This window comes from Struthio camelus, chromosome 17 (genome assembly GCF_040807025.1).
Source record: "Struthio camelus isolate bStrCam1 chromosome 17, bStrCam1.hap1, whole genome shotgun sequence".
Classification (NCBI taxonomy): domain Eukaryota; kingdom Metazoa; phylum Chordata; class Aves; order Struthioniformes; family Struthionidae; genus Struthio; species Struthio camelus.
Window position 1 is genome coordinate 8,988,703 of NC_090958.1, and position 19,703 is coordinate 9,008,405.

The 19,703-nt window shown below is 56.3% G+C and overlaps 2 protein-coding genes across 2 annotated transcripts in view; one reads left to right on the forward strand and one right to left on the reverse strand.

Moving 5' to 3' along the window:
* Nucleotides 1-688: 688 nt before the first annotated feature.
* On the reverse strand, nucleotides 689-19,303 carry LRRC75B (leucine rich repeat containing 75B). The gene is made up of 4 exons (XM_068910676.1): nucleotides 18,537-19,303; nucleotides 14,514-14,642; nucleotides 11,711-11,823; nucleotides 689-2,310 (listed from the first exon to the last, which is right to left on the reverse strand). The coding sequence occupies exons 1-4, from the start codon at nucleotides 18,813-18,815 to the stop codon at nucleotides 1,788-1,790; spliced, it is 1,044 nt and encodes a 347-aa protein (XP_068766777.1). The 5' UTR covers nucleotides 18,816-19,303; the 3' UTR covers nucleotides 689-1,787.
* The window catches only part of GGT1 (gamma-glutamyltransferase 1), a 56,107-nt gene continuing 37,654 nt past the window's right edge, over nucleotides 1,251-19,703 (forward strand). Inside the window, exons 1-2 of the mRNA XM_068910670.1 lie at nucleotides 1,251-1,553; nucleotides 17,228-17,290. The gene's annotated coding sequence lies outside the window, so the exon portion shown is untranslated. The remainder of the gene's footprint in view (nucleotides 1,554-17,227; nucleotides 17,291-19,703) is intronic.

The window sequence follows — 19,703 nt, forward strand, 5'->3', positions numbered from 1 at the left end:
ACTTGGTCCAGCAGTTGCAATGATAGATTGCTGTACTCATCATCATGTGTCTACAGGCAGCTTTCCTCCTCAGGGGACTGCGCCTATTTGGGGTCTTTGGAGATACTGATACCTTCCAGTGCCCTCACGCTCTTGGTCCAAAGGGGATGTCACTGATTTTCCTCTTGTAGCATCTTCTGAGATTGACAAGGAGCCCAAAAGATGCATTTGTTTCATGTGAATTTAGTATCATGTGGTTTAGTATCTGACACTTTCTTATATGTTTTGAGACCCTCAGAGAGAATCAGCAGACAAAGGCAAAGTTGCCATCATTAATTTAGGAGGGAGAAGGTTTATATATATTTTTAATGCATCTGATTTCTTTAACTTCTTTCAGAAAACTTTCCCACGGGGACAGATAAGAGGACTTGACCGATCAGTGGAAGTCTGCTCAGTGTGTGTGTACCAGGACGTTGCAACGTCGAGATCCTAGTCTGGTTCAGGGCCCCAGCCTACCGCAAACGCACATGGAGCCTTCATTTTTCCAAGAGAAATGAACCGCTCCCACCGATGTGGATGGCACCTGCTCGTCCTCTCCCGCGCGGCTCAGGCGCTGCGGGAGGACTCTTGGGCAACGCTTTTGCAGCGACGGGGCTGCTGGCTGCGTTTGTGAATAACCCAGAAATTCAGACTCTGCAGTGCTTCACAGTCATCTCCAAGAGAACTGTTTATTGTGTTTACATACAGCACGGGCGATGTGGAAAACACTCGAAATATTGCATCACTGGTTTGGTTTCTGGACAACATTGGAAATGGCGATGCAACTGCTCACATCATGTCTGTATTATGAGGTATGCAATAGGCCAATGAGGAGCTGGTCCAAAGCTTCGCGCTTTAGTTTGGGAAGTGCCCACCACTGGCACGTTCGCTGCTGGCTCCTCTAGTTCCACAGTTATGGACTTGGCTGTCAGCTTGTCCTCAATTTCACGTGGAGCTTGTCATTGTAGTACAAAAGCACAGTTTTTGAAACCAATCCCGTTAAGCCACAAGAGTGTTCCCTCCCCTCTCCTCCCGTCCCCTCCCCTCCCATCCCCCATGCTCCCACCAACACATACCTCCTTCCCCTCCCTCCCACCCCGGTCACACAGCAAATTTCCTGATACTGCAATTCCAAGCCATGTGTCCGCCCCAGCCTATGCAGTCCAATGGTCTCTGACCAAGTCCCTTTGTTCGGAGGTTAATACAAAACACACAATAGGAAAAAACAAAACAAAAGGAGCCAGACACAAGAGGGAGACACACTGCCGGGCTCTGGCTCCAGCCTCTGAGCCCTTTAACTAAGCTCCACAACAGCTAGGCTCTTGGGGTACCTCCTTTCACACTCAAGACTGCAGGTCCCAAAGTTTCCAAGGTGCATAGGAAAAGGAAGAAATGAAGTAATCTACAAGCCTGTTTCTGTTTAGGTTTCTCCCCCATCCCTTTCCCTCAACCCAATGGCTGCTGGAGGATATTCTTGACTCCGTCAGGTCTTTTCCCATCTTCCAGTGAGACCCTGCCTGGGGACCAGGTTCGCTGTAAGTCACTGGTTCCTCTCTGGAACGTGGGCGATGGGTTTGGCAGCGAGGGGAGGGAGCGGAGCAGTGGGGGGACGACAGGCTTTCGTCTCACAGCAAGTTGGGGGGAGATGTCAGGGAAGGCGAGAGAAAAGCGCCAAAGGAAGCCGGTGAAGCTGGCCCTCTGCTTGGTGTTTGTACTCAGGACTTCTCCTCGGTGCGGCTTCAGTGCGCCAGCGCCGGCCTGTTGCCCAGTCACCTCTCACAGCCCTGCTGGGGGAAAGCGCGTGGCGGGGTGCTTTCCCTCCCTTCGTCCTCCGGCTGGCTGCCCTCGTGCCCAGTGGAGAGCTCCGAGTCGCAGTCGAGCGCCTCGTAGATGGTGGGCAGCGTGGTCTGCTGGCTGAGGCGCTTGCGCAGGCCCACGAGCAAGGGCTGAGGCATGGAGGAGACGTCCACGTTGTTGCCGAGGTCAACCCAGGCCAGGCAAGGGAACTTGTTCATGTCCTTCATGGCGTCAGTCAGCTCCTTCATGGTCGCCCGGGTCAGTCGGTTGCCGTTGAGGGAAAGGTGAGTGAGCTTGGGTAGCGCCCAGAGGAAGGGCAGCAGCAGGCGCACCATGTCATCGTTCAGCTCGGTGAAGCTCAGGTCCATGGAGGTGAGGTGGTCTCCGTTGTTCTGCAGGTAGTAGGCCATGCGGTGGACATCCCGCATCGTCAGGGGGATCCCTGACAAATCCATGGTGTCCTGGCTCACTTTCTTCTGCAGACTGGTCTTCAGGCTAATGGAGAAGGGGAGAAAGAGAGTGTTACGAGCACACCCTTGGGGCAGGAGAGAGCTCATGAAGAACACGGGTGGGAAGTGAAGGTTGGATGGAGTTTGTTTAGGGAAAGTAGAAGGTTTGCACCTTGACTCCGGGCAGACTCTGTCCTGCGGCTTTCCTGTATGTTCTCAGCATTTGTACAAAAACTTTGCAAGAACTGGCTAAACCTGTGATGCTAAAGTGTCTTCCACTAGCACATTTCAGAGAGTTTGTCTGTGTGTGCCTGCACAGACACTCATGCACGAACAGCAGAAATAACCAAGGCAAGCAAACTTTCCAAGTGCACTGGTTTGCACTGTGCAGGGGCTGTTTGTCTGCCATCTCTCCAGGTGAGATGTCCTCAAGAGATGTCTGCTGCAGGGCTACTGCAGAGGACAGCAGTGTTATAAGACTGAGAAATGGATGTTTTCTCAGGAAAACAAGCTGTGAATATAGATAAACTGCACTCCAGGAGTGGATTTACTGCATGTCCCCTTAAGAGCTTTCCCCAGTGCCCCTTAGCGAGTGAGCAGCACCTGTAGCTGCCTATTTCAGTCTTCATGGTCAGCAGATCCCCTGGGATCTGCTGCAGCTGTGGGAAGGTGGAGAGGGCATAAGGAGGCCAGGAGGTGGGGGGGGGGGGGGTGTCCTAGAGATGAGTTCAGCTGTGGCTCTTGCCTGTGTTCAGAGCAGTCTGCTAGCAAGTGGAAGGAGAAGGTAGGTTGTAGGGCAGGCAGAGTTGTGCCGTGCCGTGGGGCTGTTGGATTTGCAAAGGGAGTGGGCTGCAGAGCCATGTGATGGGCTGGGGGGGTCTGTGAGTGCTGTGGGGCTGCAGGAGGTGCTGGGGATGTGTTACAGGTCTGAGTGTTGGTGTGTGAGATAGGCTACATGTGTGTTGGTGTAATGTGTGTGAATCTGACTTCTTAATGTAAGTGATACTAGTCTTACTGTCCTTCCAGGCACACCTAACTGTAAGGATATGGGAGGCCTATTAGGATTCCCACTAGTGTTGTTAGCCATATGCTCATGGGGTCTATAAGTGCCAGGTTGAATGCGGGAGGAGGGAGGGTTAAGAAGTGGGAATCCATGGTGCTAGGCTGAGGCTGTATCTGGAAGCGTGGGTTTGAGCTAATGGGTTGTTGTGGCTGAGAACGTTAACAGCATGGAATAACTTTTCGTATGAACTCTTACATGTTTGGATTTAAAGATTCAAGAGAGCCTTATGTATTGCTTACCAGATGTTTACACTTTGCATGATCCAGACCACTCAGGAGTGAACTGTGGTGGGGGAAAGGGGGGCAGTGCTTGTCTGTAGACACTAATAGCAGAGGTGGATGTGCTAGGGGGGTTAAAAATAGCCTGAAAGCACACAAATCTGTTCCCTGCAGGCCCTTCACTTGGGGTTGGTACCCGATACCCCTCCTGAATCGGGGCTGGGCCCCACTAGCGAGAGGAGCGTGAAGAATTCGTCAGCTGCGTTGCTGGCTACAGCAGTGCAGTGCCCAGCGCCGCAGGGGCGGTGGGCGCTGTGAACGGGCGCGCTGCGGTCGGGGTGGGCGCTGGACTAACCTCCCTCCTCCCAGAAACCCAGGGCTGTCTGATCACAGCCCAGGCTGCCTGGAGGCTGCGTTTTTACAATTCACTGGGAAAAACAATGTGCCCTCATTTGCTTAGCATGTCATCAACCCCTGGCCGTGGTGTAGCACAATCTGCCACGCAGGAGGGTTCAGCTTGTATAAAGTCTTATCGGGGCAAACCTCCCCACTGGGAGAGCCTCACGTCGCCCGTGACACACTGCTGTCCCTCTAGCTGTGCTGGGCGTTTCTTCTGGGTGTTGGACGCGCGGTACCTGCTGCTCTAGGAGAACCAAGCACCACGTGTGTGGTGGAGATGCGTATTTGTATGGGGCAGATCAAGCAGGGAGAAATAAATCTCGAGTGTAAACCTAGCTGCACGGGGGCAATCTTTCTCCTGTATCTAGCAGGCTGTGCAGAAAAAGGCTGGTATGAGATGAGACGGAGGTCTTCTCCGGTTTGTATTGGTTTAGATCAAGGCTTTGGGACAAAGGATACAGGATAAGTGAGGAGAGGAGTAAGTACTTCGGTCTGTTTGGTGCAAACAAAACCCAGGGCTGTCAGAACCTCTCTTCCCCAGCGCTGCCGACCCACGGCAGGCGCTGGAGGGGAGGCAGAACAGAGGTGCAAATAGCAGGACCCCGCGGGTGCCCTTCCTCCCTCTGCGTCTGCAAGAGCAGCTTGCTCAAAAGGGGGCAAGTCCTCCCGGCTGCCAGGCTCCCCTCTTGGGCGACGTGGCTCTGCGTGCAGGCAGCAGTAAGCGAGGGGACCTGGCAGAAGGACAGAGGGACGTGCTCGTCCCTCCCGGCCCGTTAAGCCTCCCCTCCCGCTGACGGCTCTGCTCCGTAGGAGGTTTGCCCCGGTGGACGAAGCCCTCGCACCGCAGCCAGGCCCCCAGCTCCCCGCTAAGCGGTGAAGCTCCGGACTTGGCGCTCTGCCGCCCCGCGGGTGCCGCGAGCCCTGGCAGCTCTGCTCCTTGCTCCTGGGCAGCGCCTGGCGCTGGGACGGGGTGCTGAGCGGCTGACTGCTCCTTCCCTTCAGCTGCTTTAGAGAGAGATCGCGCTCTATCTATCTACCTATAGATAGAGATCTGCTGTTAGAGAAGGGACAGAGGGGGATGTGGGCAGATGCTTTGCTCTGAATTATCTGGCATTTGGTATTTCCGGAGCTCGGCAGAGATCTGCTCCCCTGAGGGGGGGAAAACCCCAAGCTCGGACTCTTGTGCATCAGCTGAGAAAATGCCAGGTTTATTCACAGGGAAATGGGTCATCTATTATTCCCAAATTTCTGCAAGTAAAATAGGCTTAAAGGTTGCTACAGCTGAAGAAGCTTTTGTGTGTGTGTGACAAAACAGCTACTGAGCGACACGGCTTTCAATGCCCATGGGACTTGTGGGCAGAGGACTGCAAAGCACCAGGGGCTGCATTAACCTAGTGCTCCTGCAGCTGGTGCTGTGTGTGGATTTATAATGATGGGGAATTGCATCTAACAAGGATTTGGACCCCAGATGCAGGGAAGTGAGTGGTATTTGTATTTGCTGTAGCAAGCTGAGGTGGGAAAGAAGCCCGGCCCTGCTGAGGAGCGAGGGCTCTGCTAGGTACATCTGTCTTGCTCTCATCTGGTAGAAGTTGTTCCTTGCATCATTCCCAGCTCCCTCCAGCTCAAGGCCTGGCCTTTCTCCCACTGACTTGGGGAACCTGCCTCCATTCCTCATGGCCATGTATCCCTTCCTGAGGTGCCTCTTAGTTGGTGGTAGCCTATGGTCTCCAGGCTGCACCCTGAACCTGCTGCATGACATCTGTCCAGGACCAGCGTAGGGGTCTGAGGGACCTGCCAGGGGTCAGGAGAAGGCTGCTTCCCCCTCTCAATTGGAAATGTGGGCCAGCAAGGGGATGAAACCACCCTGCCTGCACTGGGCATGTGGGAAAATGCAAGGTGAGCCTCAGTTCATCCATGTCCCTTGTGCCTCACTTGGTTTTGCTCTTGGATAAAAATCTTCCTGCGTAGGGCTCAGTCACTGTTTCTGCCTCCTGGGAACTCAGCTAATGCAGGAGACTTCAGAGCTGTCTCTAGATGAAAGAATTAAGAGACCTGAAATTAATCACGGCTTTCAAAAACTGCTAGTTGTTTGTCTTGGGGACCTGTCCCAGGGGCCTGGCTCTCTTCTACGTGCTTCTTTGAGTCTGTGAAGCTGAAGGCTCAGCACATTTCTATCAGCATGCACACCATCCCCTCTCCCTTTGATTTCTTGCTCATCAGCTAAACCGTTTGGTGGCTGCAGGGAAGGGCTGTAACAGCTCCTGGCTGCTCACCCTGGCACTTGGCTGCTCTCCTTGGCTTTGTGAGGCTTAGAGGAGCTTGCTCAGCACAAGAGTCTTGGGGCTCCTGGAGACCCAGCCTCTCTGCCTTCTCTCCACACCACGGAGAGAGGCTGGGAAGAGATGTGACACCCATCAGCTGGGATTGCAGTGATAAGGGATGCCCACTATTCCCTATCTGTCTCTAGGGAATTACCAGCTTCGTCCCTCTTACTTTTGTTATTTTGTCTCCAAAATGCAATTTTTTCCCTATATTTCCCTATACCACAGCTTCCCACCACTGTGTCACTTCATTAACAGGCACTGCCAGCAATGGCTAATTAGCCACAAATTGGGTATTTCTTGGCTGCTTCTCCTTGTGTAGAGCCCAGTGACAGGTGCGTCTGGGTGGCTCTTCTGCTTCCAGCAGTGATTTAGGGGATGGGCTGTGGGGTTTAAACTGCCTGCTTAGCATCATCTGCTTCCTTTGCCTCCCTGTGGCACAGGGAGCTGCTTTGCAGGGCTGGTCTTCAGCAGCTTCCAGCGAGACACGAAAAGGGAAAGAGAAGCCTCAAAAGCAATGATCTAGACTAATCCAGACTGGGCTCTCCTGAGGCTGAGCTCTGCACCTCTGCAAAGTGAAGGGCGGTGCTTGAACAGGCCACTTCCATGAGAAGTCCCTGGCAATCACATCTCCATCCTTGTGCCTGAGCTCTTCTGACTGGCTGCGGGGGATCCCTCACTGCAGGGAGGAGAGGGTGCGAAGGTGGCCTTTCTCCCACCACCCTCCCTCAGTGACGAGGTGGGACATGAGTGTCTATAGTGTCTACAGGTGACAGTGCAGCTGAGCACCTCTCCTCCTTTCAGCTTTGCTGTCACCTCTGCTCTGTCCTCTGACTGAGGCTGGGAACCCATTCGTTTCCTCTCATTACTAGGGCCTTCCCCATGAAAGCAGGAATAACATCACCCCCTCACTGTAAAGGCTGCCCATCAGCCAACATCCTTATCGAGCATCAGCTGTGTGAGTCATGAAGCTGCAAGGTCTCTGCTGATTCCTCTGAACCATTATCTGCCATTCAAGTTGAATAATCTCATTCATTGCCCATCTTTCTGCCTAAGGGTCCTGCTTCTCCTGCCCATCAGCCTCGGATTTTTCCTTCTGATCTTTGACAGGGTAGAGTCGAGCGACCTGCTGGCCCTTTCCACCACCCTCAGCTGCCTTTCTAGCTGGACCTTCCTCTTGATGCTCAGAAAAGCCAAATCATGGGTGGGGTTTGGGCCTTTCTCTCCTGTAAGATGAAGAGACAGTTTCTGCCTCTCCCCACAATTTCTTCACCAGCTGATGTCTCTGTGAGCAGCAGCAGCTTTTAAAAACATCATGTGGGGCAGTTCTTGCACTCCCATCTACTCTGCTGCCATGTGGCTTTAGCTGACTGACTGCTGTTCTGATTTGGTTTCCCATTTCTAAAGGAGGAATGATGGTCCCTCTTTACCGTGTTGCATAAGGGTGACATGAAGCTCTAGTTAATATTCTGGTGCCGTGTGAAGGCTAAGATCCAACGTGCCAGAGCTGCTATCCATGGCCCTGAGTGATGTTTTGGGGGCTGGGGGAGATCTGAAGCCCTTCAGAGCTGTTTCCCTGCAGTCTTCCAGACACATGTACTTTCCTTGCATTTTTAAAGTGCATCTAATGCCGCAATGTCTGGGCAGTGCACATCAATAACGGAGGAGTGGAGCAATGAGCCCAGAAGGGACACTCAATTCTCCATCCAGCTTTGGATTAGCCAAGATGTTTCAAAATGAAACTCATTCAGGCAGATGAGCAGAGTAAAACCATGGCCAGGCTTGTGAAAAGGAAAGCCTAGATCTAAGGAGTGTGGGAGTTAGTTAACTCTATGTGCACAAAACTGCCTTTGCTCTCCCAGAACCCGTTACTGCATGAAAAATCTCGTTTGTTCTGCATCAGCTACACCCTGCTGGTAAAGATTACTCTTTTTGCTGCCTGCGTGTTTTATGGATCTAGGCTTGCACCTTTGCACTCTAGGAGAAAGGAGGCCCAGAAGCAGCCAGCTCTGGGGACAATGTAATGGAAGATGCATAAGGTTCTCTAACACAGCTTTGCCAAGACAGCTCAGCTGTAATCCACACTTTTTGATTACATTACTAGGCTGTGATCCAGCTCTCCAAACAAAGGCTGCCTTCACCTGCATACCCTTCTCCCGCTGCACTCTGAAGTGCAATCGAGTGTGGCTCTGCCCTGGAAAAACAAAACACCCTCTTGGTCCAGCCTTGTTCTGGAGGCAGATGGTGGCACGTGCATGAGAACACGCAGTTCTTCAGCACTGCTGAACTGAGGAAGCCTCAGGACCTCTGAAAACAACAATTAATAACACCCCAAAATTCTGCACCCACCAGAATGCCACAGAAGTGGCACTGATAACCGGAAAAGCCAAGGTCTGCAGGGAGAAGCATTTCTTAACCCATTACTCTTTATGCTATAAGCATCAATTTAACAAGAAAGAGAAACTAGAGTTATACAACGCTCTAGGAAGTATGATGCTCATTTAGGGTGAGTGATCTGCAGAGGCTGTAAAAACACACTGCTACAGCAGAAAGCCCATTAGGATAAAAGGGACAGCTAAACTGGACTGTCTAACAGCTGTACAGTAAAGCTGTGTTTGTCCCTGGTGAGGAAACTTTATCCCCCGGCTCTTGCTTTTGGTGTGGCAAACAGGGCCGGTATCCCCTGGGCAGCTGGAGGGGGTCTCTCTGGAGGCTGCACAGCAGGGACACCACTAACCCTTGGTTGCACAAGGCAGCCAGCTGGTGTCCAGACCCTGCCAGCAGGGACGCAGGGAAGGCACTGCTTCCCAGCATCATCTGTGATGGCTTTATCGAGTGGAGAAACCAGACAACCTGGGCTAGATCCCTCCTGCCTGATGCTCCTGCTGCTTTGGGTCTGCTGTGCTGCAATAATCTTTCTCCTTCTATGTTTCTCTGCTTCTGGCCTAGGGCACTCAGCTGGTTATAGCACATGGTCTGATGGCAGCTTGTGGTGTCCCGATCCCTCTCCCAGCCTCGGGGCTGGGTGCTGTATTACAGTCATTTCTGCTGGTAGCTCCCTAGAGGACCTGCTCTGCAGAGAAGGCACTGAATGGCAAACAGAAAACCGCTATGTCCTTTCCCTGTAATGGCACACGGCTCCTTTGCTGCAGCTGTAACCCTGGCTCAGATATATTGGTGTTTAAGGTGGTAGCAGGAGTGGGTGGGGAGCAGGTTTGGCTTAAGGAGGTCCAGAAGAACCTACCTGGGCCTATTGGAAGGCTCTCATGTGCCTTAGATAATGGAGATGCTTTAGTCTAACTGTGAATATTTGGCATATTGGACTCTATGGCATGAATAACACATGACTGTTCCTGTTTCCTGGTTGGTGGAAAGTCTGATCCATCCTTAAGAGAGTTGTGTAATTCCAGCTGTCCTGGCGCTACTGGTTATCTGGACAGGAGTGCTATAAGAAACATCTTTTCCTCTCTACTCTATCAGTTTCTGGGTGGCCCAAGGCTGGACTTGCTGGGCGTTGTAGGGATCCCTTGAGAGGGGATGGGGACGTGACTAAAGTTTGTTTCCAAACCACTGGTTTGCTGTTCAGGGGGTGTGTGTTGGGGAAACACCTCATGCATGAACTGGTTGTAAGATTACAGGTCCTTTCTCTTTCCATCTCCCATTACCACATCTCCATAACAGCCTAAACGTAATTAAAACCTGACAGATGCTCCAAGTTCTCTCCATGGTTGGGCTTGTTAATTATCTTCCGGACCCATCTGACATGCTGCCGGAAAGCAGAAATAGCATTTCCAAAGAGAACAAGGGGGTTCTGCATCAGCTCCATGAAAGCCAGAAAGCAAAGCCCAGGAAATGGCAAAAGCGAGAGGAGAATTCAGCTCCTGACTGTGGTCTCCACACACTGATTCCTCCCAGCTGTCCCAAATCCATGCTAGAAGTTAGAAATGCCTTCAAAAGTATTGCCACTACACCAGCGCTCTTCACGGGGCCTGGAAGCAGGGAGGGCACAAGCCAAGGGCACAGGTTCAGATGGAGATTACCGTACAATGCTCCCACTAGCAAGAAAGAAGTGGAGATTTCGGATCAGGTAAAAACACCCAGGCTGGCCAAAACTAGGCCCCACCATCTCCAAGTGAAGCAGCTCTTTCTTGCTCTCCTGCTACCGGCAACATCCATTTTCTTGCAGTGGCCTCAGGTGCCAGCTCTGCAGGTGCCTTTTGCTGCACGCTGCCAACCACTTCCCCTCCAGTTTCAAAAGAGGAAGCCCTGCTGTTTAATCAAAATTATTGTGTGTCAGTTCTCAGCTCTCCTGGGCTGGGCAGTGGGAGCGAGCCGACCCTTCACGGTCAGGTCCAGCTGGAGAGGAGGCTAACGGGGCGGTGGGGGCCAAGGGTTGTGTCGGGCAGAGGCAGGGAGGGATTTTTACCCTTGGAAAACCAGAACGGGGCTGGGATTCAGCGGAGGGAGCTTGGGAAAGGGAGGGAGCCGGCCGCCCTCTGCAGCTGCCCCCGCCTTCAGCGCGTCTCTTGCCTTCCAGCCTCTTTGGGTCCCCAAAGCCTCGGGAGGGGAAGGGGACGAGGCCAGGCCTGCGCTCGGCCGCCTGCCCTGTAGGATCCCGCAGGGGACCCACCGCGCAGCTGAGCATGCCTGGAAAAGCGCTTGGTTGGCGCTGGTCCCTCGGTCTCGCTGGGGTCAAGCATCTTCCCCAGGCGCCGGGCTGGGGAGCCCGGCCGGGGAGCAGGCGGCCGCTGCGCGCTCGCTCGCCCGCCAAGCCCGGGGGGTGCAGGGGTGGTGCAGGCACGACGCTCGCGGGAGCAGGGTGGCTGCGTGACGAGCACAGGGCTGCAGGTATGACGGCCTCAAAGTCACAGTATTGCCAGGGTAGCCGGGTTTTATCCCTTAAGACACCGCTGCTGAGCGAAAGCGAGGAGCTGCGGTGGCGGCAGCGGTTCCCGCGAGGGATTTTAAACTGCCGGCGCTTGCATCAAAGACGGAGAGTTTCGGGAAAGCCCAAGGCTGTTCCCAGAGCGCTGCCGGGTTTTTTTATTTATTTATTTTTTTTCTTTACCCCGCTCCCAAGTTGGTGGCTGCGGGAATGAAGCAGGCTCCTCGCTTTTCACCCCTTCCTGGCCTTTCCCGCGGGCGCAGGCCGTGCCGGGGAGGGCAGGTTCGGAGGGAGAGGGGCGGCTGCTCTGCCCCCGGCTCGAAGAGCCAGCGAGCGTGGCGGGGAGTGCACGCGTGGCCGCCGGCCCGCGCGGCCGGGAGCCAGGCTCGCCGTGTCCGTGCCCCCCTCTCCCGCCCCCGGCAGAGAGGGTGCGGTGCCTCCCCGACGGGGCGAGCGAGGACCCGCAGAGCCCGGGGCGGCTCGGTGCATCTGTGCCGCTCCTGCCGGGAGGGGGGTCCGCGCGGCGGCTGGGGTCCCCGCGCTCTCCCGTCGGCGCTTACCACGCTGGGGACTTCCGGCGGGGCATGCCGTGCCGGGGCCACTTGGAGTGGGGCGTGAGGTGGTAGATCAGCTGCCGGCAGATCCTGTCCGAGGACTTCCAGGGGTCGTACTCCTGAAAGCGAAGGGACGGCGTGGCTGAGGGTGGCGCGCTGCCAGGCAGTGAGGAAATCCCCTCTCCCGGGGCGGCGCGGGGACCCGCCACAAACACAGCGCCCGCCGCTCGTGCGGTTAGGAAGATAAACGCGCAGGCTTTGCCCGTTGGGCAGCCCTGCAGGAGAGGGCAACCAGCAAGGGGGCCGCCGGGACGAGGGCGGTAGACGGGGCGGGAGGCGGTGATAAGGGCTGAAGGACGGGGAGAAGTTGGCCTGAGCCCCCTTCCGCCGCCTTGCCCACGTTTGGCCTCTTTAGGGGGGTGGATTTTTGTTGGCAAACCCCCAAACTGTCAAGCAGTAATTTTGGGGAGAAAACTCTCTTCATGACGCAAAGGGAATTTTCCCCCAAAATACCCTTTTCTGCAGGTGTTAATAACGGGGGGACGGGGAAGGGAGAGAGGAAATGGCTTTAGTAGAGAAACCATCAAGATGACCACTTTGGGCAACCTCAAAGTAGGAAGAAAAAAAGAAAACCACGTTCAACCCTTCATTTCCAGTAGCAGGCCCTGGCTGCCAGAGCCCAAAATATGTTCATTTTTTTCCCTGAAAGCCGGGAGCTGGCGGGCGCCGGTGCTGCGGGCTGGCTCCTGGCAGCCAGGGAAGGCAGCGAGCGGGCGAGCGCCGGTGCGTAGCGAAGGGCGCCCGTCGGGAGGCCTCAACGGGAGCTCCCTGCCCTGCCGGCGCGCTGCTCGGGGACGGCCGGCGGGCTGGGCAATCCCCGAGCGACGCTCGCTGCGCCGCCGGCCTCCGCTCGGTCTGCAGCGGTCGCCCTTGCAGCGGTGCTTCCCCAGCTCTGGCCCGCGGCCCGGCCGGTCCTCTGAGACGCGAAGCTCAGCGGCCGGCGTCCTTCCCCGTCCCCAGGGTGCTGCTGCTGGGAGCCGCTGGGACAGCAGAGCCGGCGCCGTCCCCGCGCTCCCCCTGGTTTCCCCCCCGGCCGCTCTGTCCCGGGGGTTCGAACTAGGGCTCGGGAGCTTCCCAGCGCTGGCCCTTCCCTCGGCAGGAGGAGGTGGTGGCGCGGAGCCGCCGCTCGGGCGGGCGCGCGGTAACTTAGTGCTCCTCGCGAGCGGCCGACTGCCCAGCGGGCCGCCAGCGCGGGGCCGCGTCCCCGAGGTGCCCGGCGGGGAGGGATCCGACCTCGCCGCCCGGCCAGCGCCCCCGATCCCTGCCGCCAGGGACGGGCCCCGGCCCCGGCTGGAAGCGGCACCCTGCTGCCGCCCCCAGCAGCAAACCCCTCGGAGCGGGCGCTCCTGCGCGCGAGCTGGCACGACGCCCTGCAAGCGTTCGTTGGGGCAACAGCTGAGAAACATCCTCCCGCTCCTTCCCGCGTCCTCGCCAGCGTGACGCGCGCTGGCAGAGCGGGAGCTGCCCTCCTGCCCGTCCTGCGGTGCCCTGCCAGGCGCCCTGCAGTGGCTGCCGACGCGCGTGGTGCGAAGGGTGCTGGCACGGTGAGATGCTGAGTCAGTCTCTCCAGCCACTTAACTGAACGCATGTTGGCTCGGAGGGGCAGCTGAGCTGCTCAACGCCTCCCTTAGGAACAGGGAAAAACCTGTCTGTGTAGCGGTATAGGTATGTTCAGTGCATCTAAGCATGTGCATCTATAAGGCATGAAAATAAAGGATGGGGGTGTATGCAGAGGTGTAAAAATCAGAGTAAGCTCTCTGCCAGGCAGCTGGGACTGGAGTAGGGTGAGCTCCCCTCACGCCACCTTCCCTGGAGGGCATCTTGCAGCGTGAGGTTGGAGGTAGCCTGGGTAAAGTCGCCTGGGACAGCTAAGAGCTGGGGTCGAGGGAACTGCCGTTAAGAGCTACCTCTGTCACAACCACCCCTCTCCCCCTTTTTAGATGCTTACAGCCTTTGGACAAAAAGCACCTTTGAAAAAAGATGTTTCAGGCTCTATTGCAGCCCGAAGATGATGATTACGCTTTGGTTAAATGCAGTTTGGCTGCTGAGACCTGCTGGCTAGCTGCTTGCTGTCCCCTGAGTCTGTCTGGTAGCAGAGCGATGTTAGAAATGCCACTCATTTGCACCAGGTGCTCAGCGTATTCCCCACGGTGCCGCTGTTCACTCCCAGATGTGTGTGCTTAACACCTCTTTGAACAAAGAAAACCCCTCCGTCGCCCTCCCCCTACAGCAAACATGGACCTTGCCAAGCCTGTTGGGCAAATGGATGTCATGGCTATATTGCAAATCCAAGTGTTTGTGGTGGCAAAGGGTGACACAAGCAGATGCCAGTATTGCTATGGGATTGTGGGATGCAGGATGCATGCAGGGATGTAGCAGGGGACAGGAGAAGTGAGCCCAGGGAATGGTTTGGTACAGATGGACTAGCTACTTTGCACTTCTGGAAGGTGGCCTGTCACCTGACCCTCCTCCACCATGTATTTTTACCTTGTGGCCAAGTTTACTGTTGGCATGAAAAGTAAATTCCCAACTTCTGTGCATGATTTCCTTCCCCCCACCCCACACCTTTCTGACACAGTTTTGACTGAGTTCTACAGAAATATGCCCAACTTATATGCTGCCACAAGAAGGGCGTACGCTGGCTGGTTCTGGAGGATGAGAGCACACCACCCAGCATCTACCCACCCCCATCAAAGCTTGCTGTGCATCCGTGTCACAGCAGGTCCACAGAGATGAGGGGAGAGTTCACCTTTTTGGGACACTGCAGGTCTCTGGCTAGGCTCATCAGCAAGTCATGGGAGATGGGATCCACCAAGTTAAGGAAGGTCGAGTTTTTGTAGAGCACTTCATTGAGGAACGTTCCTTCCAGTCCCAGGTCCTACAAGAAAAACAAAGGCAGTCAGAAACACAGGCTACAACTAGAAGGTATTTCAAAACCAGACAGTAAATCCCAGGAGGTGCCACCTGGTTACTCAATACAGGAAACTCCCCAAGAGAGGTGAAGCAGCTGTGTCTGATCCAGCATTACAGTGATGGAGGATGTGGACAGTGTTAAGCTGAGCTAGTCAGCATGGGGACTGACCGCCTTGTTTCCATTCAGCATGGGAAGGTGAGAGCAATAACATTTCAGGCCAGCTGAAGCCTGGAGAGAATTAGCTCCAGAGAAACTCATAGCTTTGTCAGCCTCCCTGTGCAAATCTGCTGAAGGAGCAGGGCAGGAGGATTGGCTCTCAACCTGCTACTTCAATCTCAGCTTTTCTGGAAGAATCAAACCCTTCTGCAGGAACTTGGAGACCTCACTGCCATCCATCCTGGTGGGGGCTAGTTGACTGAAAGCCCAGCCCATCAGTGTGAGTGTAGCTGGGCTTGGAAGTTCTCAGGAACTGCTAAGCACGGGCAGTATTGTCTTTAATGGTAAATCCGTAAGTAGCTCTTGAGCAGAACTGCTGGCCATGGGGAGTCCTCCTCCCATTTCCTTCCACAGCGTGACCTAGGGGAAGGTCTGTGGTCTGTGCGACCTCACTGCAGGACTGCGGTACAGCGTGTGCTAGGAGAGCCCTCAGCGTCTTTGGGAACAAAAAGCATCCCTGGGGCTGGATGGGTGATGGTGCAAAGAACAAAGCTGTTTTTTTGCTGAGAGAAAAGCTGAAATCTGATGTAAGACATGCAAGTTATTGCAATGAGGAGGTACCACAGAGCTGTGGAAAAAGAACTGAGCAGAAAAATGGGATCCTGGCAGAGAAATCACAGGCACTCGCATGAAAAAAAATCTGAGGACAGAAAAACACTCTGGGGCAGAAATATGGAACAAAAGAGCTCCCTGAGAGGGGTGGTGCTGGGTTTGATTCAGTTGACAAAGGAGGGCTCAGCTGAGGGAGAAAACAAGTCTTTGGGCCATTCTGCATGCTGCTGCCAGGAGAAATGAATAAGCAAATGGGTGCCCCATATGTTCGCACTGCTCCGCTGAATGTGTGCTTCAGGCACCACCCAGTGAGAGATGCACTGAGAGCTCTCAAAAAAAGAGAAACGGGGTGGGGGGGGGGGAATCTGAGCACACACGTCGCCAGCAGGGATGGAGCCAGAGCTGGCAGAGGTGCAGGATCTTAGCCTCAAGCAGCAACCGAAGCCATTGCTATACCCCTCTCCCCTGCCCTGGATCTGTTCAGGTCGAGCAGAGAGTACAACACCAAAGCGTCCCTGGCTGCAGATCTGATGCAGAAAGGAAGAACAAATCAAATGCTTTACAGCCCCATCGCTCTGCGTACGCAGATGATGCCCATAAGCAAACCAGGGACCCAAGCAGTGGGTCAGCCCTGAAGGACAGGCAGCCCCAGCCGGCTGCGGGCCAGGAGCGTACCAGGGCGGCGCGCCACTGTCTGCCTTCACCGTGAGGCTTTGGGGGAACGGAGCCTCCTACACTGAGTATGACCCGCGCAGATGAAGAAAGCTGCCGAAGGATGGCATGGCTGGGCATGCAGCAGCGGATGTCAGAGTGCTAATTAAACACCACCAATTGGAGCTATACCATTAAGATGAATCTGCACTCCCATTGCAAATCCTGCCTGCGAGGGGTTTATTAATAACGTAGCTGTAAATATTAATCTTGTGTTGGTACTCTGTAAATTCTCAGCCCAGAGGCATGTTCTTGTTCATCTCTTTGTCTCGTTCTTTCCTCTTCCTACTCTCCTTCGTCTTTTCTTGGAAAATGCTGTGCCATCTAGTTAGCAGAGGGCAGAGTACTATGGGTCCGGCCAGTTCAGCTGGCTTAGCGCTGTTATCCTAAAAATGATGCTAGGCCAGTGTCTCGGTGAAGGGAAATCAGATTGCACCAGACCTTTTGCTGGTGCAAGTCTGATACCCTCGCTGGCTCCCGCTGAGCGATGCCCGCTTACGCCAGCGGAGAGGCCGGTCGGGCCTTTGCAGGTGGCAAAGGCAAGGTGCTTGCAGTGGGGCCGTCAGAGCGCTAACGTGCAAAGCAGGCCAGGAAGCGGGCGCTGCCGTGCTGCTCTCCGTACACTGCTCGCTCTGTCTCACGCGCTCGCTTCGCGTGTACACCCGCGGTTTGCCGCTGTCCTCGGTGTGCCGTCCCCTAAAGCGCTGGGAGCTTGCAGCCCTGTTTGGTGGATCTGGGCCTGCTGCCAGCCCGCTTTACTCGATCACACGCTGCCGATGTCTCGGAAGCAACCTCCAGCCCCCAGGGCCTGCAGCGGTGCAAAACCGCTGGCGGATACGGTTGCAGCCTGCCGGGTGGAGCTGCAGGGCTGGAGGACGCGGGCTGCCCCTGCCTCTCGCCCGAGAGCCGCGTCCCCCGGGGGCTGCGGTCGGGAGGCCGCGATTCTGGTCCCACGTGTGCCCTGCTGTCCCCCGGGTGTTTGCGCCCCGGCTCGGGGCTCAGTGACGAGGTATGGCGCGAAAGGGTCCTCGCTGTCCGCTAGAGCTAACGAGGCGTCTCCCTTATTACAGGCAGCCAACGGACCCGTGCTTGGGCCGCGTTACCCCGTGACTTCCGAGAGCGTCGCCGCCAAGGTGAGCCAGTCCGCGCAACGAAGGCCGCGCTGGGGGCGAGGGAATGCTGTACACGGGGAAAAAGCCTGATCGTGGTGCCCAATAACGCTGGCCTCGGACAAGGGAGGGGGGGCCGTAACAGCCTGGCCCATCCGCTGAGGGTAGTGGTTGAGCTATGTCCGCGCTCAGCGCGGACGTGGGGAAGCCAGGCGCTTAGCTGATCCTAAAAGGAGCTGGCAGGCCCCGTGGAGAGGAGGGTTCAGAAATGACCCTCACTCCAGATGGCCCCATGACTCAGCATGCAAACCCCAGCCGCTCACGCACGGACCTGCGGGAGACCTCGAGGTCTCCAAGGGATTTCGGAGCTTCAGTCTCAAGAAGAGACGCTGAGCGCTACAGAAAATGACATTTTGTAGTTCTGGCCTCTGGCAAACCCTGCAAAAGTCTGCTCCTATCACGGCAACCGTGAAGTGAGCGGATGCTTCTCTTTCTTCACTAGCTTCTTGTAATAGTGCCTTTCTAAGCTGTCTTTGAAATCTTACTGAACCTGGGTCTGCTGTTCCCCTCCACACGTACGGGCTGGGCGACTGTCTATTTATAAGCGTGACAAGATGGGTGTTTGTGGGGCTGGTAACGCTCCTCGTGTGAGCTCTATGGCAGCCAACAAGAAAAGTAAAGAGAAGTAGACCATTGTCTAACGAGAGCAACATGATAAGCTGCAACTGACTGTGGTTTATGTCCGAAGTCGGAGGGAGGATTTGTCGCCTGTTGTATTGATGGCAAAGTTGCCTGCAGCTGGGGGGAACCGAGTTTGCCCGGGAAGGGAGGGTAGCGCGGTGGGAGATGGAGGAGATGGCTCTGTTCCAGCAGCAGGGCTCTGTCCTCAGCATCATGTTTGGCACCACGCTGTCTGCACGCTGGCTTTTCTGGTCCCGAATGGCGGCAGCCAGAAACAAGCTCCCCCTGGTACGCTGACCCCTCTACCTCCCCTCTTGGGCTAGGCTGTCCCCGAGGGCTTCCCCAAAACAATTCGCGATGCTCCCAAAGACAGCTCTTGGCCCGCCCGGCTGGGGGTGGGGGCCTCAGTGCTGAGCGCCCCCGGGGGCTGGCGCGGAGGGGCGGGCATGGGGGCAGCTGAGGCTCGGACACCCCGCTCTCCGTGCGCGGCGCAACCCTGCTCGCGGCGCCCCTCACCGGGGCGTCGCCTCCCGCAGCCGCTCCCGCCGGCGAGAGCTGCCGCTGCCCCCCGCCGCTGCCCGGCATTTACCTTCCTGAGCAGGCGGAGGACGTGCACGGCGTGCTCGCGCTTGTGCTGGCGGAGGGTGGCCTGGATCTCCCGCAGCCACCCCACCCGCCGCACGTAGGGCGCCGGCGCGCTCTTCCGCAGCGGCCCGGGCAGCTTGTGCGGCTGCAGCGGCAGCAGCAGCGACGAGAGGTGGAAATCGCCGCGGGCGCCCTGCAGCAGCCTGCCGGCCGCACGGCCGCTCGGCTCCTCGGCGGCGCCCTCCTCCTCCAGGCTGCTCTGCCGGCTCAGCCGCGAGCCCATGGCCCCGCTCCGGCTCCGGCTCCGCTCCGGCCGTGCCCGGCCAAGGGACCCCCCGCCGCCCGCCCTGCGGCGCTTTATCCGCCGGGATCCCTGCCCCGCCGGCTGCTGGGCTGCTCCCGCTGCCTCCTCTCCTGGAGGCACCTCCTCCTCCTCCTCCTCCTCCTCCTCCCCGGGGTGGGGGGGGTTGCGGGGGGATCCCTGGCTCCGGCTCCTCCCGGCTGGTGCAGACAACAAAGAAAGGGCTGCCGGAGCCGATCCTCGCACCCAGGCAGCCGGCGGAGCTTTTTATTTATTTTTTTTCTCTCTCTCTCTGGGCGAACTCTTGGGAAGCCGCGACAGGTTGTTCAGACTCGGGGTGGTTCACGATGCACCATCTGGCTGGGGCTGCTTCCGTGGGCTGTGTTTGCTGCCGGAGCCAGAGAGGGTGTTTTTGTGAATCCCGAAAGCAGCAGGGATTTTGCTCGCGACCAGTCATCTGCAATTGATAGTAGGATTCTGGCACCGTTCCTTACCTGCTGTGGGTAGAAATGTTTTCCTCGTACGCGTCGCTCCCTACCCCCGGAGCGCACAGCAAGCTTAGCACATGCTTTTCCTCTGACAAAATCACTGCGATCCAAGGGGATGGTAAAACCCCAAACCCCTTCTCCAGCCACTGAGATTTTGCATCTTCCCAGTATAACCAATGGCTCAGCCTGCTCCTCTGTTTTCCGGAGGCACTGGCATCTCCCCGTGGGCTCAGCCCTGCTCAGCAGTTAATTTTCCTACGCGGTGTTCCCCGGAGCCTGGAACGTGGAAGGGGATGCGGGTGCCCTGCGTCGCGGCAGCCTCCTTTAGGTGCTCTGCTGGAGGACTTGCTTTGGCTGGAACAGATGGGGACAAAACGGGGCT